The sequence below is a fragment of the Sorex fumeus genome, unplaced genomic scaffold (genome assembly GCF_029834395.1).
Source record: "Sorex fumeus unplaced genomic scaffold, SorFum_2.1 ptg000032l, whole genome shotgun sequence".
Taxonomy (NCBI): domain Eukaryota; kingdom Metazoa; phylum Chordata; class Mammalia; order Eulipotyphla; family Soricidae; genus Sorex; species Sorex fumeus.
In genome coordinates, this window is record NW_026606089.1 from 12,607,941 (window position 1) to 12,633,863 (window position 25,923).

Genomic DNA, 25,923 nt, shown 5'->3' on the forward strand with positions numbered 1-25,923 from the left:
AGAATGGTGTTAGACAATTTGATGATGACTAAGTCACCCTCTCACATATAGCTTCTATACTTGCCACTGTAGTCTGTAATGTCACGTTTAAGTCCCCTAAAAAAATTGCTTTTCCCTTGAGATGCGCTTCCTTGGCAAAATGCTGAACTCCAGAAATAGCTACCCAAAATGAGAGGCCCACCCCAGATCATAGGTGGAGATATTAAGACACCCGTTTCATAATGCTCAAGTCCCTTACTATACAAACTGACTCACGACTGAACACATGAGCCTTCTAAATGTGGACAGCTTTAGTGCAGACACCAATTTCTAGAGTTCCATCTCTTCTTCTGTGCAAGCTGCTGACTCCAAACTACTGTAAACAGGCATCGCTAATTGCTGAGGCTCCAAGAACAGTTCAGTTCTCTGAGAGAAGGCAGTCGCAGGAGTTGCATGCTTAGTTTGGCTCTCTCCTGGGTAGTTCTTAGCATTAGATGATGGCTTTGGCTTATCAGAGAGGAGTTCAGGGAGAGGTTTCCAGAGCACAAGTTCCATGGAAGGACGGCTCCTAAAACATTAGAGATGCTTATAAAATTTTTAGAAAAATATGTCAGGATATAAAAACAAAAGACATATGTCCAAAAAAAAGCCAATTAGTTAAAGTTAATATTTGAAGTGAGAGCACTAGATTGGAGAGATGGTGCAACAGTGAAGGCACTTGCCTTGTATGTAGCTGACCCAGGACTGATCCGAGCATTGCCTATGTCCCCTGAGCACTACCAGGGATACTCATATTAGTAACAGGGGGGAGGGGGAGGGAGGGTAGTATTTAAGGCACTGGCTTTGCATGCAGGTAACCTCCGTTCTATCCCTGGCACCACATGGTCCCTAACCACAGGCTCAGTAGTTAGCCCCCCAGCACGACTGGGAATGACCTGGGACCAGCTCCCCCCAGCCCCTGAAGAAAATTATTTCTATGGGCTGGCAAGATAACTCAATGAGATGAGTTTATGCTTTGCATGCAAGAAGGCCCAGATTCAATCCCTGGAACTGTGCGGTCTCCTGAGCAGTGAGCCACGAGTTAAGTGCTCAACACTGTCCAGTGTGGTCCCTGAACCAGGAACACCAAGGTATCCCAGTTTGAACCAGAGCAGTAACTCAAGTGGTAGAGCACATATCTAGCAAGCAGCTGCTGAGTTCTATTCCTACAGAATAGGTGCTATCCCAAGTTCTGCCTGGACTGGCCCCTCACTTCTAAAAAATGTATCTGGCAAGAGAGAGAGAAGTACCTGCTGCAGAAGCAGGCTGTGGGAGGTGGGGGCGGGGGGAAGGAAGGGGTGTTGGAACATTGTATGACTAGAACCCAATCACGAGCAATTTTATAACTGTGTATCTCAGGTGATTCAATAATAAATAAATGAACAAAATGTATCTCAACTCTAACCTTTGCTTAGTATAGCTAAGAATGATGTTTTTTGAAAAGGGGCTAACTCTGGGCCGGAGCAGAAGGACCTGGGGCCTCTCTGGCAGTGTACAGGCCTAGCAGTGCTCTGTGACCAACAGGGACATACCCAAGGTGCTGGATAAGGAGAGGCCTGCACAGCACCAGGGACTAAACCCAGGGCTTCGCACATGCCCGGCATGAATTCCACCACTGGAGTCATATCCCGGGCCCTTGAACTGCAGTGTCTTTCGCAATAAGTCAAAACACCAATGCTGGGGCTAGAGTGATAATACAGCAGGCAGGGTGTTTGGGTTTGATCTCCAGCACCCTATATGGTCCCCCACAACACTACCAAGAGCAATCCCTGAGCACAGGCCAGGAGTTAGCCAGTGCCTGCCCTTTAGTTCCTACCCACCCAGTGATGGCTTGATGGCTTCTGGGACTCAGGCTAACTGCTCTCTTAGGGTGGGGTAGTTCTATTATAAGCTCAACAGGGCTAGAAGCACTTCAGCGACTTAACATCTAGCAGCAGCCGAAGCCACTATTTATATAAAGTCAATAGCTCTCTTCTACCCGGCATCTTTGCGACTGTGTCCTAGGAGAATCTTTCTGTACCTAAAACTCACCCCCAAGGAACAGCTGATCTTTATAGTCCTTTCTAGGGAATAACTAGCAGTGCTTTATAACTTGCCTACCATTTTACAAGCAGGTAATGATAGTATCATTGAAGCTCAGGAATTACAGAACTATCATCAATTTTTATCTTTTTTTTTCTTTTTTGCGCTTTTTGGGTCACACCCGGCTATGCACAGGGGTACTCCTGGCGGTGCTCAGGGGACCATATGGGATGCTGGGAATCGAACCTGGGTCGGCCGCGTGAAGGGCAAATGTCCTACCCGCTGTGCTATCGCTCCAGCCCCATCAATTTTTATCTTAAGAGGTTCTTTCATTTGTTCTCCGGTTTCCCCTCCTGTCTTCGCACCGCCCTGCCACTGCTGCCTACTGAGGGCTTGTTGTGCTCTCACTTTGTGCTTCTACTCTGATGATTTGGAAAACCAGTTAACTGAACTTATTAAGCGGTAGCTAATTAAGAGCAAACAGTTCTTAGAGCTGAAGCCCTGTCCTGAGGGCTTATCTACTATGAGACAAAAATGAGAGTTTTGGTTTGTGCAGGGGTAAGTAACTCGAGCTGCTTGGAGACTTGTTTCTTAGGTCTCAGAGGTGCTCCCAGGTAACTAAATGAGCCAGGGAAAGCTGGGGGCTCTCCTAAGTACTTTCATTTACAAATATTAGAACCATGATGTACTTCAGGGCTACGGAAGAATCCAGGGGAGGGGTTGGGGAGACGCTGGCTTAACGGCGGGAGCATATGCTCTGCATTCCTGAGACCTGAATCTTATCTCTGGTACTACAAGGTACCCTGAGCACCAAGCCAGGAGTAGGTAGCCCCAAGCACTGCCAGATGTGCAAAGTGCCCTCACTCCTCAAAAAAACAAAACACCTCAAGGAAAGTAGACAGATAAGGCCATGATTTCTGCATCTTCAAACTTCTGCTTTATACTGTATTTTATTCACTCCCAATGAACTTCCAAAGGACTATCTCCAACCTAGGTTACTCACAAAACCTAAAATAACCTTTCCTGGCTGGCAATAAGGAGATAAAGATGGCTGTGACTGGATGGCAATGTATAGATACATTTTGTAAGATTCAGAATCAGGAGACCAGGAACAAAAACTTACATGGACTCTATCATTTTCTTTGTAAAGACTTCATCAAATTCCCTCTTCAAACCTGTTTTCATTGTATCCGAAAGGACAAGACTAGGGAGATGGTTAATATTTCTGTCTGCTTCAACTTCTTCATCTTCATCAATTATCCTAAATAAAGGTAGCAGAAGCAAAGAAAAAAATCATGTAGTAAAGCTATTATTTGTTTCATCAATTGAACATAATCCCCCCATCCTCCTATCCCAGTTTTTGGGCCACACCTGGCTGTGTTTAGGGCTCAGGGCTTACTCCTGGCACTATGCTCAGGGAACCATATGGGGTACGAGGGATCGAACCAGGATCAGCTGCATGCAAGGCAAATGCTTTAACCCATGTGCAATCACTCCAAGCCAGGCTGTTTCACTCGGGTGCCCCAGAGCGGGGGCGGGTGAGAGTCCTACCTGCCCCAAGGGATCCAGCCCCAGAAGTCAAAAACTCCCAGAATTCAACCGCTGCCAGGCTCATGGCAGCTCTCCACATACTCAGGCTGAGCCTCACCCAGGAGTGAACCTATTATTGGAAACTTTATACCACACATACTCCAAGAGTACCATACCACATTTGATGGAGTTCAAAATAGGAGGCAACCAATTATAGATGGAAATATTTTTTTACATATGTATAAATATATATATATATATATATATATATAAAGCACACAAGGCTCTACTTCTAACAACATGTTAGTAATCTCTTATAGAAGGGCTTAATGGCCTGTGGGTGGAATACAACAATCCTCACCCTCTTTCCCCTAAGGAAACTTTTTTTGTAGCATTTTCAGCTGTTTTTCAGAACAAACAATACAAAATATATTATTTCAGTTCTACTTTGGGGCAGGGATTGGGGTTCGGGATGGAAACACCTGATGTATGGTGGTGGGAAGGTGTCATGGTGGTGGGACTGGTGTTTGAATATTAAATGTCATGAAATATTGTGAACTACTTTATAAAATAATTATAAAAAAAGAAAAAAAGTATTACAGAAAATGCAAGAATCAAATAAAAGCAACAGATACTGCAGAAAAAAGATCACATAAAATGTAAGTCTCTCTCTATATATATACACGTATATACACATATATATATAATATCAATGAAAAAAGTATAATTCAGGAGTTATCAAACATTCCCTAAGAGTTTCACATTTGATGCAAATCTGAAAAATGTGTCCTTATAAACTAAAAAATTTGCATTCAGAAGTAGCAAGTGAAACTATTTCGTATATTTCCATGAGAAAAGCTTAATATGGCGCAGTGTCGATACTGAACCCAGGACCTTACACTCAGAAAGCAAATGCTCTAATGTTGAATTAGAATAAGAATCCCCATGGAAAATCTACCATATTTAAGAAAGTAGAAGGAAACCACAATTGCACCCAAGGTTACTATTACACACTCACACCCCCATCATTCCAGTGCCCAAGGGGGCAGTTTCACCCACTCTGGGAAACACTGAATTAGATCTTAAGAAGCAGATGATATAGAAAGAGCAAAGCCAACTATATATGCTACCCATTTACCTGTCTTCAATTTCTTGAAGCTTTCTCCGGGCAACTTCACTCTGTGGTTCTCCAGTTGTCTGATCCATTTCTTCACAAGCAACATCTATCATGCCAGGGGCAGAAAGGCCACTAGTGCACAGATTTACTCCATGTCCCTCTAAATCCTGATGTGCACAAAGAACCCAGTCATTAGGACCAGCACAGAGCCCTGCTTCAGTTAGTCTTTTCTTTCTTACTGGACAACTGAAAATAAAGCAAAAAATAAAATTCAATAATGACCCTGACTGATAGTGAAATGCATTATACCCCTACCTCTCATCAAATTCATAGATTTTGCCTATTCAGATCCTAACATTCAATGTAGGAACTCAAGTCATTCCTTCTGATCTCACTCCATAAAGGTCAGGTGGGAAGAAATCACAGATCTCACAGCAACAGTTCAGTACCAGTTCTATTTTGTCAGATTGTGGATGGATGCTTCAACAAAGTGCTCATATGTGGAGGTAGTCCAGCAGTCATCCTCTGTCCTTGAGGGCAGAATATATCAGTTCTATTCCAAGACTGACAGATTCATAGAACACTAATTTCTTGGGCCTTTCTGAAAACATCAAGTGTTCGTTTGATCTAAGTACCTGACTAATGGGGTGCACATTGCTTCCCTCCTACAACTTAGCAACTTTGTTTCCTAGAAAAATTATTTCAGGGAGCTGGAGCAATAGCACAGCAGGTAGGGCATTTGCCTTGCACGTGGCCAACCCAGGTCCGATTCCCAGCATCCCATATGTTCCCCTGAGCACCACCAGGAGTAATTCCAGAGTGCAAAGCCAAGAGTAACTCCTGTGCATCGCCAGGTGTGATTTCCCCCCCGCCAAAAAAAAAAAAATATATATATATATATATATATTTTTCAAAGACTGTGGAATTTACCAAGTATTATTTTCTAGATTTTAAATTGAGGGCTTGGGAAAGCTAAAATATGCCCTCTGAAGTGTTATGCAGTGACTAACATTTTGGAGACTAGAACCCAAAGTTCCTAACTCCTACCAGAATGTTATTTTCACTAAAATTTCCTGCCTCCTTTCACTGAACTATTCAAGTTCTTAACTAAGAACAAGGATGTGCAAGCACCCCAATGTCTCAGTAGCCAGAAGTTGTCTGAAGCGAGTTAAATAGAAAACGGAGCCAAGTTTATGTACTTAGAAGTACAATTAAGCCTGGGCACCAGCAGGGCAATCGCAGGATCACAAAACAGTTCTGCAACCAAAAAAAGTTCACTAATTAGCTTCTAAGTCTTGAAACTGAGGGTATAGAAGCAGCACAAAATGTACAGGAAAAAATTTCTATTTCCTGTTAAGATTATGAAAACTGTTAAGAGTACTGAGGTAAATATACAGTAATAATGCATTCCCCAACCTGTATTTTTAAAAAGAAATCAACAATTATATGTTCAGTTCATAATTAGCTTTCCTTTTTTGGTTTCAGTAACTGGACCCAGGGCGTCACACACACAAAACATGTGCTCTTGAATTGGTTTTTTTTTGAGGGGGATGGGGGTTGTGGGCCACATTCAGAGATACTCAGGAGCTATTCCTGGCAGGGAGTGCTAGGGGACCAATACGTGGTGTTGGGACTTTGACTGGAGTATGGTCACATGTGAGGCTAGCACATTTCCTGTATCTCTCCCACACCTATAATCATTTTAATTAACAAAAGAACATTAAGAATGTCTTGTAGGGGCTGGAGTGATAGCACAGTGGGTAGGACGTTGGCCTTGCATGCGGCCCACCTGGGTTCGATTCCCAGCATCTCATATGGTCACCTGAGCACCTGTCACTGTCACTGTCCTCCCGTTGTTCATCAATTAGCTCGAGCAGACCCAGTAACGTCTCCATTGGAGACTTTGTTGTTACTGTGTTTGGCATATCGAATACATCACGGGTAGCTTGCCAGGCTCTCCGAGAGGGGCGGAGGAATTGAACTTGGGTCGACCATGTTGGCTGCGTGCAAGGCAAACGCCCTACTGCTGTGCTATCGCTCCAGCCCTGAGCACCGCCAAGAGTAATACGTGAGTGCAGAGTCAGGAATAACCCCTGTGCATTGCCCAGTGTGACCCAAAAAGCAAAAAAAAAAAAAAAAAAAAAGTATGTCCTGTAGTATTTGGATAGCTTTAAAGTATGTGGTGTTTTAAAAAGTGGAAGGGAAAAAATTATACACCTAAGAAACCAGCTAAATCAAGCAGAACATATCTAGCGAGAACAGATAATTTCCTAGCCTACCTAACAATTCAACTCTTTGGGGCTGGAGCGACAGCACAGCGGAGAGGGCGTTTGCCTTGCACGCAGCCTACCCAGGCTCAGATTCCCAGCATCCCATATGGTCCACCGAGCATCGCCAGGAGTAATTCCTGAGTGCATGAGTGAGGAGTCGCCCCTGTGCTACACGGGGTGTGACCGAAAAAGCAAAAATAAATAAATGAAACCCCAATTAAACTTTTCTTGTTTGTGGGTTACACCACATAGGATTCATGAGGTGCTGGGGATCAAGTTCAGGGCTTCCAAGGCAAAGAAAGCGCTCCAGCCCTTAAAATTCATCTCTCTAGCTCCTCAAATATTGAATGTAAATGAGTATAAAGACCTATGCTCTCAAGTATTCAACATGATGTAATTTATATTAGCTCATGTTTATAGGTCTAATACGTAGAGATCAAAGCTGATCCAGTGCTGGTGGCTGGAGCAATAGCACGGCGGGTAGGGTGTCTGCCCTGCACGCGGGGCCAACCCAGGTTTGATTCCCAGAATCCCATATGATCCCCTGAGTACCACCAGGAGTAAATCCTGAGTGCAGAGTCAGGAGGAACCCCTGCATCGCTAGGTGTGACCCCGCCCTCCCCCAAAAAAGTGAATCAAGTGCTAAAGAAAGTAAGTCACAGAGAGAGCTCGGTAAGTTAATTCACGCTTTCCCTGCAGGAGGCATGGGTTTGATCTCTGGTGCTACATAGTCCCATGATGCCCCGAGAACTGAGCCAGGAGTAACCCTTGAGCACAGCACTAAAGGGTGTGCCCCCAAAACTAAAAAGAAAATAATATTTTTATTTTTATTCATTGCTTTTAGGCCAAACCCAAAGATGCTTGGAGGTCACTCCTGGCTCTGCACTTAGGAATCACTTCCGGCAATGCTCAGGGGACCACATGGGATACCGGGAACTGAACCCAGGTAAGACATGGAAGGCAAGTGCCCTACCACTGTACTACTGCTCCAGTCTCCAAAAAGTAAGATTTTTAAAAGACTTTAAAGTACTGTAGAGAAGTAGGAATGTGTCAGCTGGGCAGCACATTCTAGCCCTGGACATCAGTTGTCCTCATTCTCATAAAGTCTTCTGTAATGTAATGGTGGTTAACTTTTGAAGTTAATGGTTTTTCGGTGTTTTCTTTAGAGAGCAGGAATGGGCTCCAGGGCCATTCCTGCTTATACCTCGTAGGACAGGTAGTTTACCGCTTGGGCTGGTGATGTTATGCTGCTCAGGCGCTGTGTGCTGGGAGTCACCCGGTTTCAATGCAAAGCCTCAAGCACCGAAAGCGATCTCCTAGGCCCCAAGCCAAGAGTTTTCACATTTCACACTTTTTATTTTTGAACAGTACTTTACTTTTGAACAGTGTTTGATCAGAATACCTTTCAGGATACCACAAATGATTAAAGCAAAACATTACCCTCTGGCGCTTGGGGAAAGGGTTCAAAGGGCTGGAGTGTCACCAAGGAGCCCCAGATTGGGCCTCCGGCACCACATGCTGCTCCAAGCACTGCCAGGAATCCCCTCCTTCACCCCTCCCCCAAGTCCCTGAATCCACAGTAAGTCCAAAGCCAGAAAAGAAACAAATACTGTGAGGTGCTGTATTTTCTTTCCTATTAAACTAAGGCAATATTCAAATCCACTGTTATGAACCTTTTTCAGTAAGTTTCCACTGGCAAAATAATCACTTACAAAGTATGATAACAATAGACAGATGACAAATTTGTGGAAAATATTTATAAGACACATAATACGCTGAATTTAATTAAGATTGCTTATAGATTAACAAGGACTAGTAAGTCAATAATTTGTAGAAACATGTTTACATAAGATTAAACACACAAAAAATAAACACAAATGGTCTAAACAAAATGTTCGATAGCACAATTTACAAAAAAATTCTTTGATTAAAAATAAAATCACGTGCTCATAAAAAAAGGGGGGAGGGGCCTGAGGATAGGGCACTTGCTTTGCAGCTGCTGACCTGGGTTCGATCCCCAGCATCCCACATGACACCAGGCCCAGAGTCAGGAACAAGTCCTGAGCACGGTGTGACCCAAACAAAAAAGAACAAAAAACAAACAAACAAAAAGAGAAAATACTATCCAAGATACAACGATGTCAGCACCCAATGATGCTCTTCTCCCACCCTCCTTACAGGCAAACACTCTCTTTTACAGTATTCCTTCCAAAAATATACAGCAATTCAAGCCCAGAGGAGGCAACACTAAAAACGCTACTTCTCAAGAAACACTGAACCTATTGCCGAGCGCAAGTCTCCCCCTGATGCCGCACCACAGTGCCTCTCCCTCCCGGCAGGGCCAAGTACAAAACCATCTGAAAACGAATGTGAAGACCAGGCGAATGACAGCGTTAGTGTTGAGACAGCTGGGCCGGAGGATGTTGCGCGTCAGGAGCACAGTGCTGGAGCGACTTCTGTTCTTGAGCTTTCCACAACTACCAAGGAAGACTCTGTAGGTGTTGAAATGACGGTGCCAGAAAACAATCCATCTAAAGCTGAAGGCGATACCAAAGAAAGAGACCTGGAGAGAAGCGATGAGAAGACAGAGCCTAGAGACAGACCTCAATCTGCTGGTGACTCAGCAAGTAAAGGCCCAAGAGCTGAGCCTCAGCCAGACACACACCTCCAGCGCCACCTGCAGTGGTGATGAAGATGTGGATGGAGAAGCAGAAAGGCAGAGGATATTTATGGATTGGGAGAATTAATACAGTCAACACGCTCATACCACTAAAAGTAAAACGCAGATTCAGGGGGCTAGAGAGGTAGTATAGTGGGTAGAGAGCTTGCTTTGCAGGCAGCCAAGCCGGGCTTGACCTCGGCATCCCATATCGACCCCTAAGCGCCTCCAGGAGTGCATAGTATTGCCAGGTGTGGTCCCAAAACAAAGATACATAAAACATACATAAAAGTAATATACAGATTTAATTCACTCCCAATAAAAATTCCAAGGATGGGGTCAGGGAGACAATTTACTGGGCAAGATCACATCCTTTGCGTGCAGAGCCCATGAGTGACTGCCAGCAGAGGACATTTCCATAAGCACAGCCAAGTACAGCAGAGATCACCGTACAGGGGAGATCACTCCCTCCCATCCCTATCCCCAATTCCAATCACATTATTTAAGGAGACAGAACAGAAATAATAAGATTTTTTTTATTGGAATCTGAAAAGATCTCAAAACAGCTATTAGCAATCCTGAGGAAGAAAAGGAAAATAAAGACTTCATATTACCTGACTTCAAACTATACTACAAAGCAACAATAATTAAAAACTGTATGTAACTGGAACAAAAGTAGAGATAATATATCAAAGGAACAGAACTGAAAGCCCAGAAATAGAACCATACAATTATCAGTATTTGATTTGTGACAAATAATCTAAGATATAAAAAGGAGAAAGGAGTCTCTCCAGCAGATGGTGTTTTGAAGACTGGACAAGCACACACAAAAGAATGAAGCTAGACCACTCTTTAAGCTCATATACCAAAAAAAAAAAAAAATAGGGTCAGAGCAATAATACAGCGTTTGTCTTGCATTCAGTCAACCCAGGTTCGGTCCCCAGCATCCCATACGGTCCCCCAAGCACCACCAGGCATAATTCCTGAGTGTAGAGCTGGGATAGAACCTGGGTGTGCCCTAAAAAGGCAAAATAAAATAAAATGTATTAAATTTTAAGTCCCCAAGAGCGATAGCACAGCGGTAGGGCGTTTGCCTTGCACGCAGCCAACATGCCGATCCGAGTTCGATTCCTCCAGCCCTTTCGGAGAGCCCGGCAAGCTACCGAGAGTATCTCGCCAACATGGCAGAGCCTGGCAAGTTCCCCGTGACGTATTCAATATGCCAGACACAGTAACAACAAAGTCTCCAATGGAGACGTTACTGGGCCCGCTGGAGCAGATCGATGAACAATAGGAGGACAGTGACAGTGACAAGAACAAATTAAGACACTAAGTCATAAAGTACATACCCAGGAAATAACATTGGTAAAATGCTCCAAAACGTAAGTTCTAGAAATTTCATTTTTGGGGGGGAGAGAGAAAACCATAACCAGTGGTGCTCCAGAGCCTCCCCTGGCTCTGTGACCAGAGGCCATTCCTGGCGGTGCTCGGGGAACTCTATGTGCAACAGCGGGGATCAAACCCAGGCCAGCTACATACGGCAGGTACTTTATTCCCTGAATTATCTCTCTGGCCCAAGAGATGGTTTCAGAGTTGTTTCCGCAACAGAAAGGGATATGAAAGTAAAGCAAGTAATTGGGAGGCAAGTAACTGGGTCTAAATGAAAAAGCTTTTGTACCGTAAAAGAAATTAAACAATATAAAAAGGCAGACACTGAACGGGAGAAGATACCTGTCAGGGCCAGAGAAGAGTGCATCAGGTAAAGCGTTTCAGTTGGACCTAGCTGACCTGGGTTCCATGCCTGGCACCCCATATGATCCCCTGAGCACCACTAGGAGTAATCCCTGAGCACAGTAGGGTGTGTCAGCCTTCCACTCCCAAAATATTTCCACAATGTGTATCTGAAGTTACTATCAGAGGTACATAAAGAAATCACAAAATTTAACAACAACAACAACAACAAAATTGGTACAAAGTTAAATAGGTATGTCTCCCAAAAAGGAAGAGAGAGCCAAGAGAAATATGAAAAAAATGATCACTGATTATCAGGGAAACGTAAATTTATGCCACAATGCGATACCACCTTTACAGTTGTGCAAACAGCTTAGTAAGCAACAATGCCAATGTTACAAGGGGCACAGAGAGAAACTCTTACATACCAGCACAGTAAACTGGTTCAAGCCATTTTGGAAAAAACTATCGAGCTTCTTCAAGCTTCTTCAAGAAGCTAAAGCTAGGGTACCATAACAAGCACTAATCACACCACTTTTGGATCTGTATCTTCTTTTGTATATATATAATACATAACACACACATGTATGTGCACACAGACACACATACATGTATACATATATACATATATATACGCACAAACACACATACACCCTAACTTTTACTGCTGTGTCATTTAAAAGCTAAAATATGAAAGCAACCCAAACGGCCATCAATGGATGACAGGATGAAAGATGATGTGGTAGAGGTTGGAGCGATAACGCAGTGAGTAGGCACTTGCCTTGCACATAGCCTACCCAGGCTCGATCCATAGTAACAAATGGTCCCCTGAGCACTACCAGGAATGATTCCTGAGTAGAAAGCCAGGAGTAACAGCCAGGTATGTCCCAAAAACAGTAAGAAAAAAAGGTTGATCTGGGAGTAGTCCCTAAGCACTATGGTTTGACCACAATGGAAATTTTCCACTCCTACTAAATGGAAGAAGCTTGAGAAAACTATGCAATGCCAGTAAGAAGGAAAAAGTCAAGAATTTTTTTTATTTCACTGTGTATGTGTGCATCAAGATATGAAATTGATGAACTGAGAAAACAAAAGAACCAACAACGGGACATTGATAACAGAACTTTAGGTTACCTGAGAAGGGTGGAAGGAGGATGCTAAGGGTGGGGGAACACACGCAGTGCTAAAGAGAAAAAGTTAACGAGATAATATAAAACAAATTAAAATAAATGGGAAGGGGCTGGAGCAATAGCACAACAGGTAGGGCGTTTGCCTTGCACGCAGCAAACCCAAGTTTGACTCCCAGCATCCCATATGGTCCTCTGAGCACTGCCAGGAGTAATTCCTGAGTGCAGGGCCAGGAGTAACCCCTGTGCATCACAAGGTGTGACCCATAAAGAAAAAAAAAAGGGAAATCCAGAGGTCTGACTCAGTGGTAGAGTGTCTACTTTTCACGTGTGAAGTCACAGTCCTATGTAGCAGTCTTATTCCCAGATTCCTGGTGCCACAAGATTGTGATCCTGGGCATACTATAACTACGTGTGAGCACTGCAACAAGTACAATTACATACTACAACAGCAACAACAAAAATAGTTGAGATATACCCAATTACCTAGTCCTGAAAAATTTTCTACTTAAGGAATTATAGCACATATATTTTTTTGCTTTGTTCTGTTTTCACTCCTGGCTCTGTACTCAGAGATCATTTCTGGTGGGATTTGGGGGACCATATGGGGGATTGAGGATCAAACCTCGATCAGCCACGTACAAAGCAAGTGCTCTACCAGCTGCACTCTTTCTCTAACCCAGTACACACAATTCTTCTATTTCTTTTGCTCACGTTATGCTTCGAAGACATTCATGTTGATGACTATAGTTTTTGCTTGTTCTGCAGAATAGAACTCTACTGTATGGACTTGTAATTTACTTATTCACTGTTGAAGGATATCTGGGTTGTTTCCAATTTGAAGCTATTATGAAGATTGCTACAAATGTTTCTGTGTATCTCCTGTTGCCTTTGATGTATGTGTACACAAACTCAGGGGAAGAACTACTTGAAAGTATGTTTTCTGCTTTATTAGATGTCAATCTATTCCCCAAAATGCTTAAATCAAATTATAACTGCATCCATCGTATCTGGGAGATTACGATGCTCCATAACCCATCGAATACCTATGGTTGTATATTGTATAGTATCTTACTGTAGCTTTCAAGTACATTTTCCAGGCTGGAGAGAGAGTTCAGCAGGTAGGGCAGTTGCTTTGCACACACCCAGCCCAGTTTCGATTCCTAGCACTGCATGGTCCCTGGAGCATCACCAGGAGTGATCCCTGGGAGCAAAGCCAGGAATAAGCCGAGTACCACTGAGTATGACAAAAATAAAGAGAAAAAGGACATCAAATAAAGTGTACTTTCCGGCTTGCTCTTTAAACCCTTGTTCTCTCTTGAACATATATTTCGCTTGCTTGTCTTTATGTCTCTGCTTGCTTTATCCATTCTAGAGAAGCCTGAATTTTCTCTTGAACGTGGAATTCCTCTTTCTCTCATCTCACATCTCGGTTTCTTCCGTAAAGGCTGTTTTGCTTCAAGTTTGCTCGTCAAGCCCCTGTTCTCCCTTGAACACGTATCTCACTTGTTGTCTCTATGTTCCTTTGCTTACCTAGTTCCACTTTGGAGACTGTGTTCTCTCTCAAACACAAACTTCACTTTTCCCCTCACATCTTTCTGAGTTAATTTTAATAAAAACTTTCCTGCTTGCGGAGCAATAGTACAAAAGGTAGGGCATCTGCCTTGCACAAAGCGACCCTTAGGTTAGAACCAGGAGTAAGCCCTGAGCACCGCTAGGTATGGCCCCAAAATAAAAACAGAAACTTTCTTGTTTAAAAAACAAACAAACCAAAACCAAAAAAAGTTTTTTTGCTTTTAAAAAATTAACAGCATGTATTTTCCTAAAGTCTGAACTCTTCAAAAGATAGTTTTGTTTGGTCGGTGATCTGAGTAATCTTTTTTTTTAAACTAGTTCTGTAATAAGCTACTTTTCTATAACTCTTTTGTTCCATCAGTGCTTGGGGGCTACTCCCAATTGTGTTCTGGGGGTGAGGTTGGGGTAATGAACCATGCAGAGGTGGGGATCAAACCCAGGACTCTAATATGCAAAACTTGAGTTCTTTATAAAGGCTATTTCCCTGGCCCACGAGGTATCTCCTTAAAATATTAGTTTTGGGGCCACCTCTGGGATCAGTAGTTAATCCTGGCTCTGTGCTCCAGAATCACTCCTGGTAGAGCTGAGGGGACCAAACGGGGTGCTAGTGACTGAACGCAGGTGAGCTGAGTGCAAGGACAGTGCCTTATTCACTGTACTATCTCTCCTGCCCCATCACTTTTTGACACTTGTATAAAGTGGCAGCAAAAATTTTTTTTAAAAAGTTCCGGTGAGAAAATGTAGAAAGAGGAATTCCCACTGTGAAAAGGAATGCATGTAAATTGGCAGCTCTTATTTCAAAATGAAAATGAATATAGACTTTGAGACCCAACAGTCCTGCATCTGTGCATTCATTGTCCTATTTGCAAATATATACAAAGAACTTTAAAAGTTCATGGTAGATCTGTTAGCTATGGCAAAAGATTAAAAATACTTAAGAGGGGCTGAACAGCAATACACCAGGTAGGGGATTTGCTTTGTCTGCAGTCGGCCTGGGACCTCATGTAGTCGCCCGAGCCCAGCAGGAATGATCCCTGAGTATACAGCAATGCCAGGTGTGACCCAAAACAGAAAAATAAAAATAACTTAAATGAAAAGGTGAATGTTTTTCAGCATGAACTTCCTGTAATATATCTAACCATTAAAAACTCCAAGGTATATACAGTTGTAAATGTGTAAAATTTTATATCCTCTTCCAAAGAAGAAATAATGAGCGGACAGTGCCTCACAGAGAACTGGGAATAAGGAAAATCTGTACCCTTTTGCACTCTGGGAATTCTTCTGAGTATGCAACAATAGTCACATGATTAAAAAAATTTTAACATTACTACCAGCTAAGTTACAAGTTTCTTTCTAGTGTAGTAACTGTACATTAAAACCATAAACAATAAATAACACTATTGAAACATGTTACCTAAACTATACTACTAATAAAAAATGTTTCCCTCTAAACTACCTGTCACCCTGTTAGGGCAAAAAAGGCAAACAATGTGACAAATTCCTTGTACTTTCTTTTCAGATATAGCCACTTAATTTTGTTGACAAAAATACAAAAATCCTTAACAAAAGTTTGGTGAATCAAATCCAACAGTACTTTTAGAGACTCGTAACCAAGTGGTATTTGGTTTAATATATGCAAATCAATCACTGTGATATACCACATCTGTAGCACTGTCCTCCCGTTGTTCATCGGTTTGCTCGAGCAGGCACCAGTAACGTCTCCATTGTGAGACTTGTTACTGTTTTTGGCATATCAAATATGCCACGGGGAGCTTGCCAGGCTCTGCCGTGCGGTGGCATACTCTCGGTAGCTTGCCGGGTTCTCTGAGAGGGATGGAGGAATCAACCCGGGTTGGCCATGTGCAAGGCAAATGCCCTACCTGCTGTGCTATCGCTCCAGCCCAGACAGAATTACTTTATGGAAAAAATAAACTGGGAATACAGGGGCCAGAGAGATAGTACAGCAGGTAAAGTGCTTGCATTATACACAGCCACCCCAGGTCCAATCCCTGGCATGGTTCCCTGTATGGTTCCCTGAGGCCCAGCCAGAAGTAATCCCTGAGTACAGAGCCAGGAGTAAGTCCTGACTCCTGCTGGGTGTGGCTCAAAAAACCAAAAAAAAAAAAAAAAAATCCAAAACACTTACAAAACTGGGAATACAGAAGCATATCTCAAATCCACAGCTAACACCATAATCATAAGAAAAAACCAAAAAATCCTCAAAACTTTCATAACCTAAGCTGAAATCAGAAATAAGTCAAAGTTATGCCAATGTCGATTCTTAGCACTATTTTTTCAACAAAGTTTTAGAATTCCTAACTAGAGCAATCAGGTACCAAAAAAGACAGAATTTGGGTGAGAAAATAAAACAATGATTATGTGCTTAGCAGATAACAATACACATAGAAAACCTAGACTGAAAGAAAAAAAGAAGAAAACCCAAACACTCCACCAAGAAACTACTAGTATAAATGAATTAAGTAAAGTGGCAGGATGCAAAATCAACACAAAAATTTTGCATATTTACTTGCAACGAATTTTGAGGAGGAGAAAAAAATCTATTTACAATCCCATCAAAAAAGGATAAAACAGGGTGAAGGATGTGGCTCAATAGCAGAGTAATATTTGGAACGTGTGAGGTTCTGGGGTCTGGTTCCTGCTACTGTGGCACTGCACTGTAGCACTGTCCTCCCGTTGTTCATCGATTCTCGAGCGGGCCCAGTAACGTCTCCATTGTTAGACTTCTTCTTACTGTGTTTGGTATATTGAATGTGTCACGGGGAGCTTGCCAGGCTTTGCCATGTGGGCGAAATACTCGCGGTAGCTTGCCGGGCTACTGTAAAAAAAAAAAGAAAAAACACCAAAAACCCTGCAAGTGCATGTCGAGCAGGGCAAGAGTATAGGGGTTAGAGCAGGTTACATGACAGCTGGATCCCTGGCACCTGACAGTCCCCTGAATACCAATGGGTGGGGCTCTGGAGCCCCAGTGCATCACCAGGTCCAAGCAGCACATCGTTTGGTACCCCCATATGGTCTAAGTCAACCTGGAGTGATCCCTAAGCAAAGAGCCAGGAGTAAGTCCTGAATACTGCTAGTGTGGCCTCAAAATAAACACTGTCACTGTCTTCCCGTTGTTCATCGATTTGCTTGAGGGGGCCCAGTAACGTCTCCATCGTGAGACTTCTTGTTACTGTGTTTGGCATATCGAATACGTCACAGGGAGCTTGCCAGGCTCTGCCGTGCAGGCGAGATACTCTCGGTAGCTTGCCGGGCTCTCCGAGAGGGGCGGAGGAATCGAACTCGGGTCAGCCATGTTGGCTGCATGCAAGGCAAACGCCCTACCGCTGTGCTATCGCTCCAGCCCCAAAATAAACAAAACAAAAAAAAAAATAGATCTGGAGCTACAAGACTTTGTTAAAAGAAATAGAAGACACAAACTGAGATCAGAGACACAGTACAAGGGTTAGAGAACCTGTTTTCCAAGTCACTGACCCTTGTTTGATCCTTCACCATGTATGATGCCCCAAGCACTGTCAGGAGTGATCCCTAAGCAAAGAATCAGAAGTAGGCCCTGAACACTGCTGGTTGTGGCCAGAATATTCGCCTCAAAAAAAAAAAAAAAAAAAAAGAGAGAGACAAAAGAAAGGCAAGTTATACAATGTTCACGAACTGGTTAAGTAAACACAGTTAAAATGGCCATATAACCCAAACACAGATTCAATACGATCCCTATCAAAATTCCAATGGCATTTTTCAAGGAAATAGAAAAAAGAATTCTAAAATTTTTACAGAATCACAAAAGACACCAGAAATCAACGTAGTCCAGAGGGAAGAACACTGGAGGCCTCTCACTGACTTAAACTCATAATGTGAAGTACCACTACTTGACAGCATAGAATTGGAACAAGATTCACAGATCAACAGAGCAGAATTTAGAGTCCAGAGATAAGCCCACACGTTTTAGGGCATTTGCCTTGCACAGCTGACCTAGATTTAATCTCCAGCATCCCATATGGTTTTCTCAGCACTGCCAGGAGTGATTCCTGAGGGCAGAACCAAGAGTAACCCCTGAGAATCCAAAAACAAAAACAAAACAAAAATCCACAAATGATGCTGGGAAACCTTGATTAAACCATATATCAAAAAATGAAACTAGATCATTATTTAATACCACACACTAAAATAAACTAAAAATGTATTCAAGACTTAATATAAGACCCAAGACCATGAAATACACAGAAAAAAACAAAAGGTAATGTTTGGACATGAAAACTTTGAAAAGTCATCTACAAAGGCAAAGGGGACAAGCAAAATTATCTGGGACTAAACTGAAAAGGTTACAGCGAAAGAAATCACAAAACAACAAAAAGCATCCTCTTACCAGAAGATATTTTCATGCCACGCATCAGATAAGGGCTTAATCCTAAAACACAAAGAATTCGCTGGAAGACTTGAGTGCCCATCAACAAATAATGAGATAAAGCAGCCCTGGACCCCAGACCCAATGAAGGACAATTAAAAAGAAGAAAATCTTGCCTGCTGCAACAAAAAGAACAGAAGTTGAGACAATGATGCTAGGCAAAGTTAGCCAGAATGTTAAATTCAAGTATCAACTGGATCCTCCAACAGACAGAGGTTAATTACCAAAGTAAACAAACAAATCTCAAGTGAAGCGAGTTTAACAACACTCGGGCCACCGTGCCAGGGGAGAAGGGAGAGAAACGGGGTGGAGGTGCTGCGTGTCCAGGGTGTCCGTGTGATCACCAGCACGGAACCGCAAGTTTAAGTGGGTGCCAGGAGACTGAGACACGTGCAGGTGTCACTCCCAGCTCCCGGGATGCATTAGAGGACTGAAAACCGGTGGCAAAGCAACGTAGCCTTTGGTTTGATTTTTGGCACCACGAAACGAAACGAAACGAAATAACGAACTGGCCGACGTCCGTTCAGTGACCATCAACGAACAGGTGACAGCCGAAACTTACTCATCGTCCTCTTCCTCGCGCTTGTGCTTCTTCCTACAGTGAAGCATGAAGCTGAAACAAACAAAATTGGCGCATTGAGAACCGTGCGGGGCTGGGGGGTGGGGTGCCGCCCCCCACCCCCCCCAGCCCCGGCTGCCCGTCTCCGCTCGCGCGCGGGGCGCGGGGTGCCCAGACCCGCGCACACGGTCGCTCGGGAGAAAAGTTGGAGCAGCGTGACCGTGCCCGCGGTCCCGGGGGTGGGCGCCCCGCCGCGGGACGGGGGGCGCCCGCGCGGGGACAGCCCCCGGTTCCCACGCTCGCCGAGCGTCCCGGGGGCGCCGAAGTCGTCCCCGGAGGCGGCCGCGGGGGGCGTCCGGAGGGCAGCGCGCCCGCCCCGCCCGCCCGCCCGCCCGCGGGGCTCCTCACCGTCCGCGCGCCGCGCTCCCGCCCGGGCTGCTCGCGCCGACGCGGGGTCCGGCTCGCGGGGCCAGCTCGGCGCCGTCCGGCCCCGGCGCGAAGGCCCGGCCCGCGAAGGCCGGCGGCGGCTGGAGGAACTCGGCGCCGCCGCCGCCGCTCAGGGGGAGGCCGCCGAAGGGCCGGCCGAGCGCCGCCATGGCCGCGGAGGGGAGGAACGGCGCCCGTCGCCGCGGCCGCACGCGTCCCCGGGCCCGGCGTAGCGGCCACAGCGCCTGCCGAGCGCGCCCGCCTCCGAGCCCACTCCCGACCGCACGTCACGCCTTCTAGAACCCTCCACCCCGGGCCGCCCCGGGGCACGCCGGGATTTGTTGTGGGGGGGGGGGGGCGGGGGCCGAGCGGCCGCCGCGGGGGCTGCTGGGAGTTGTGGTCCTGGCCGACTACGGGCAAGATGGCGGCGGCAGCGCTGGCCAGGGCTGGGGGATGGGATGGGACGGGATGGGATGGGTGGATTGGGTGGATGGATGGGTGGATGGATGGATGGATGGGTGGATGGATTGGGTGGATGGATGGGCGGGTGGGTGGGTGAGTGGACAGACGGACGGACGGACGACGGACGGACGGACAGGGCCTAGGAAGTGGCGTAAGACTCGACTCATCCTCATTTCCCCCAAGTTGTTGGCCGCCGTACTTTGGTCTCCTCGGTAGTAAAACCCGAAAACTGCAGTACCTGTCTGCATGGGTGCTATGAGAAAAGTAGGCGAATTAACCTCTGGGACCCTGAGAACCCACTTGACACACAGTTCCCCATGTTATCAACTACTAAGTCCTTCTATGCCTTTCTGTTGTTGTTGTTGTTGTTTGGGGCCACACCCGGAGGTGCACAAGGGATTACTCCTGGCTCTGCGCTCAGGGCTTACTCCTGGCAGGACTCTGCAGACTTAGGTGGTGCTGGGATGGGTCAGGAACGGAAGCCCAGTACCTGTGGCAAACACCTGCTTCACTGTTTTTTTTGCTTTGTTTTGTTTTTTTTCTTTTTTGGGTCACACCCAGCGATGCACAGGGGTTACTCCTGGCTCTGCACTCAGGAATTACTCTTGGCAGTGCTCAGGGGACCATATGGGGTGCTGGGAATCGAACCCGGGTCAGCCGTGTGCAAGGCAAACGCCCTACCGGCTGTGCTATCGCTCCAGCCCCACACCTGCTTCACTGTTCTATCTGTCCGGTTCCTCCTTCTATGTAGCACTGTACCACTGTCCTCCCGTTGTTCATCAATTCGCTTGAACGGGCACCAGTTCACAACAAATTGTGAGACTTGTACTATTTTTGGCGTATCGAATATGGCACAGGTAGTTTGCCATGCTTTGCTGTGCGGGCGAGATTCTCTCAGTAGCCTGCTGGGCTCTGATTTAATATAAGTGAAGTTGTTGATACCTTGAAGGGAAAATTGTGTGGCTTAAAGCTAGAGTACATACCTTGGTTGTATGAGGTCATGGGTTCAAAAATACAAACTGGGGCCGAAGAGGTAATACAGCAGGTAGGCCATTTGGTAGGGCACTTGCCTTACAAGCAAGCAGTCCCAGGTTCAGTCCCCCGCATCCCATATGGTCTGCCCTGAGTAATTCCTTAGTGTGGAGCCAGGATTAACTCCTGAGCATTGCAGGGTGTGGCCCAAGAACCCAAAACAAACAAACATCTGATACTGGCAAGGTACAAAAAAGTCTGTTAGGCACTGAGTGGGCCATCTGGAGATAAAGTCTTAGAGGGGTTATCAGGGTTAACCTACGCTATACCATACGCTATACCATACGCTATACCATACCCACCCTACGCTACCCAACTGCTCACAGTCCATTTTTCCCACCTCAGAACGTGGCCCCATGGCACAACCTGAGATGATTATTTCAGCTGACCTCCAGCCAAAGAAGATACCCAGAATAGAACAAAGATGACCCTTGCAGTGAAGGACCATCAGTAAGTAGGTGACAGAAAGGACTTGGGTGTGATTTGAAGAAAAACTCAAAAAAACCTTAGGGTTTTCCTCTCTTATTAATACTTCCAGGAGGCAGGGATGACTCTTGGCTTGCTTAGTTCACATTTCAAGGTGAGACAAATGAAGAGACACTAAACCTGTAACTGGCAAAGATGCAGCAGTCCCTTATATGAGCCAGAAAAAAAAAAGGGAGTGTTTAGTCATTTTTGTGGTGTGAACAGTGTTTACTTTTTAAATATGGTAACAAGAGTGATTCTTGTTTTTATTTTGATTCATAAAAGTCACATTTTTGTCCTGATTGATGTTGATGTTACCTAATAGAAACTGCTTCAGAGGGCTGGAGAGATAGCAGAGAGGGTAAGAGAGATAGTACAGCCAGTAGGACACTTGCCTTGAACATGGCCAACCGAGACCTGGGTTTAATCCCCAGCATCCCATATGGTCTCCCCAGCACCATCAGGAGTAATTTCTGAGAGCAAAGCCAGGAGTACTCCCTGAACATCACCAGGTGTGACCCCAAAACAAAAGAAAGATGAAAGTAGTAATGAACCCCTTTCCCCTGATATAATGTTATATAGTGTATTTTTTTTATGTTTCTTAGTGACATTTACAATTAAGTTTAGCCTCCAGTTCGGTTATTACCCCAACTCAGTTTTGAGTAATATTCTAGTAATATATGTGCATATATATATGTATGTGTGTGTGTGTGTGTATGTGTGTGTACGCATGCGCGCGCACAGGTGCACACGTGTATCCTAAGAAACTCCTGCAAATATTTTCAGATGTTACATATACAAAAAAGCAAACCGTAAAAAAAAAAAGGTAAAATTTTTGGCCTGGGGTGCCAGAGTATAGGCCTTGTTCTATCCTCAGCTTTAATCCAAAACATGGTTTCCTGAGTACTACTAGGTGTAGCCCAGGTCCGGCTGAGTCCAACCAGCATTGCAGTGCCAGTCCTGAACTCAAAATGGTCAGACTCGCACAGCACTGCCTGGAATGACCACTGCTGGAGAGGGTCAAAGCCAAAAACAAATAACAGCAACAGATGACTTTCTGTGTTATTATTATTGTTATTATTATTTTGCTTTTTGGGGGTCACACCCAGTGGTGCTCAGGAATTACTCCTGGTTCTGCACTCAGAAATTACTCCTGATGGTGCTGGGGAGACCATATGGGATGCTGGGGATTAAACCCAGGTCGGCTGCATGCAAGGCAAACGTCCTACCTGCTGTACTATCACTCCGACCCCTCTATATGTTATTTTGAAACTAATGTTGCACCTAATTATGTTTCCTGATTGTCTATCCAAATTCATTCTTTTCTTCATAATTCTATACTAAGATATATGCCCTTTAGGTCTGGAGTGATAGCACAGTGGGTAGGGCGTTTGCCTTTGCATGCAGCTAACCCGGGTTCGATTACCAGCATCCCAAATGGCCCCCTGAGCACCGCCAGGAGTAATTCCTGAGAGCAGAACCAGGAGTAACCAACCCCTGTGCATTGCTGGGTGTGACCCAAAAAGAAAAAAAAAAAAACCGAATACATCACGGGTAGCTTGCCAGGCTTTGCTGTGTGGGCGGGATATTCTCGGTAGCTTGCCAGGCTCTCCAAGAGGGGCAGAGAAATTGAACCCGGGTCAGCCCTACCCAGTATGCTATCACTCCGGCCCAAATGTTTTTATTAGTATTATTATTAATTTTTTAAGGAAATCAAGCTGTGGACAGTTCATAGCTATGAGATAGTGACTTTATCCTAAACATCTAGACTTTGCTCCATTTAAAGAAAGGAAGGAAGGAGGAAAAAGGAAGGGGGGAGGGAGGGGAAAAAAGCCATGGAAGGATAGTGCTTCAGTGGACTCAGTCAAGGCCTTATTCTCGTGTATCTGAGAGAAATTTCCTGAAGCTCGGACCTCTGGAAGCAGCAGACAAGGGTTTCGTGTATGGTCTCCCTCACTAGCCTGGGAAGTGCAGAACATGAGAGTGGGCACTAAGACATTTTTGTCTTATCAGGGACAGTGCAGGCATGCCTCTGTGACACACCAGTCCTTTCTCCTTAGCTCACATTATCAGTTGTCTTTAAGGAAAACATCAACAATATTTTCTAGTTATGAAACTCATAGGTCCTTAGAAGGAAATGAATGGGTGGGGGTTGGAGAAAGGCCAGAGAAGCGAATCAAAAATCAGCTTAACTCTAGTCTCTTGCATGCGGCTGAGTCAGGCTCGATCCCTGGCATCCCTGCCAGAAAGTAATTCCTGAAAGTGCAGAACCAGATGTAATCCCTGAGCATCACCGGGTGTGGCCCAAAACAAAACAAACAGAAAGAATGTCCTTGCAGGGTCAGGGTCGGGAGATGGCCAAAGGGCTGGAGCACAGGCTTTATTCTGGGATGCTGTTTCTTATTTTCCTTTGGTAATGCTAGGAATCCAGTTTAGGGCCTTACAGAAGGAAGGTAAGGAAGTAGTCTACTGTTAATCTATATTCTCAGTCCTGGATTACAGACTTTGTGTATAAGAGCCTTGAGTTCAACCCCAACACTGCCTGTCTCACCCCCACCAAGCACAGCTGGTAGTAGGTGGCCTACTAGTGGCCTAAAAGAAAAATAAAGGAATTTCTTTCCAGTCTCCCTCTCTCCCTCCCTCCCTCTCTCCCTCCCACCCCTCCCTCCCTCCCTTCCTTCCTTCCTTCCTCACACCTGACTGTGCTCAGGGTTACTTCTGCCTCTGTGCTTAAGGGATCATTTTCAGAAGGGCTCTGGGGACCCTGTGTAGTGCCTGGAGTTGAATTGGGCTCAGCCATGTGCAAGGCAAGCAGCCTCTCCACCTTCCTGTCCTTCTTTGTGTATTTGCACGAGCACACGCCTGTGGGGGGTATGTACTCCACCGATAGGAGCTCTGCATTTTCTCAGCTCCCTATCACTATGAGAACACAGTTACCCATGTCTGATATAAAGATGATAAAATGGGCGGAGAGATGGGATAGTGCATAAGGCACTTGCCTTGCACACTGCTGACCAGGGTTTAATCCCCATTCTCCAAAACACTGCAGGAATGATTCCTGAGCACAGAGAAAGGAAGGAGCCCTGAGCATGCCAGGGGCAGCCCTCAAACCAAAGCTAACAAACACACACACACACACACACACACACACACACACACACACACACACAAATAAAACCAGCTAAGGCTTAGAAAGTCTGCCAAGAATATCCACTAAGAAGATCCCTGTATTGATCAGGGTTCTCTAGAGAAACAAAATAAATAGGAGATAGCTAGAGATAGGTAGATAGATAGATAGATAGAAGAGGGACTCTATTATAGGAATTTATGGCTTGATTTCTTGGTGGGTAGATTTAGACTCTTCATCTTCCCTCAGACAAGCCTGAAGCAGAGGCTCTGGGCTTCATCCCACATTAGAGACCTGCTCTAGACAGGAACCTCACGCAGGGCGGTCCTTGCCTCACATTAAAAAAAAGAAGAAGAAAGAAAGAAAAAGAAATCGTCTTACGTAGTATTAGAAACAGAAGTTCCACTGTTTTTGTCTGTAGGCTAGAGAATCAGAAAGATGGTAATATAATTAAGTTTCAGTTCAGAGGTCTAAGAATAATGGGGTTGATGTAAATTCTTTTTTTTTGGGGGGGTCACACCCGGCGATGCCCAGGGGTTACTCCTGACTCATGCACTCAGGAATTGCTCCTGGCAGTGCTCGGGGGACCATATGGGATGCTGGGAATTGAACCTGTGTCGGCCATGTTGGCTGTGTGCAAGGCAAACACCGGACCCGCTGTGCTATCGCTCCAGCCCTAATGTAAGTTCTTGTCTTAATTTGAATCTCAAACTGTAGGAACTAGGGATGTGGCTGAGGGGTAAAGTACATATCTTGGTTTCTCAAACTGCATATTTCTCAAGCACAGCTGGCAGCAGGCCCTCATCAATATCGGGTGTGGCCCAAAACATATATATATATATATATGTGTGTGTGTGTGTGTGTGTGTATGTATAAGCATATGGTATGTATATACAGGCATATGTGTATCACCTACAGTGATTATTATCATTGATACTTTGATAACAGTCAGGTTATTCCTGACTATGAATTCAAAAATTACTCCTGGTGATGCGTCGGGGCCCATATGGGATGCCGGGGATGGAACCTGGGTTGGCCTTGTGCAAGGCAAGCACCCTACCCATTGTGCTATCGCTTTAGCTACTCATTTTATAATATTTGGCTCTCAAATAATATAATTCCCACTACTTTTTTTACATTTTGGCAAGGGGATTCTGGGAATTGAACACAAGGCCTCACACAAGTTGATACATACATATATATATATATGTATATATATATAGCACAGCGGGTAAGGCATTTACCTTGCATGCAACCACCGACCCAGCCAAGCTGGGTTTAATTTCTCCACCCCTCTCAGAGAGCCCGGAAAGCTACCAAGAGTATCTCGCCTGCACAGCAAAGCCTGGCAAGCTCCCCGTGACGTATTCAATATGCCAAACA

General features: G+C 44.9%; 1 protein-coding gene and 1 non-coding gene across 2 annotated transcripts; one reads left to right on the plus strand and one right to left on the minus strand.

Moving 5' to 3' along the window:
* Nucleotides 1-18: 18 nt before the first annotated feature.
* On the minus strand, nt 19-19,745 carry CCDC117 (coiled-coil domain containing 117). Its single transcript, XM_056116602.1, has 5 exons — nt 19,437-19,745; nt 19,032-19,082; nt 4,709-4,933; nt 3,164-3,301; nt 19-547 (listed from the first exon to the last, which is right to left on the minus strand). Exons 1-5 carry the CDS (start codon nt 19,622-19,624, stop codon nt 310-312), a joined length of 840 nt encoding a protein of 279 aa, XP_055972577.1. The 5' UTR covers nt 19,625-19,745; the 3' UTR covers nt 19-309.
* Nucleotides 19,746-24,741: 4,996 nt separating this feature from the next.
* LOC130025915 (small Cajal body-specific RNA 21) lies at nt 24,742-24,881 on the plus strand. Its single transcript, XR_008792820.1, has one exon. It is a non-coding gene; the product is annotated as a small Cajal body-specific RNA 21 (non-coding RNA).
* The last annotated feature ends 1,042 nt before the right edge of the window (nt 24,882-25,923 follow it).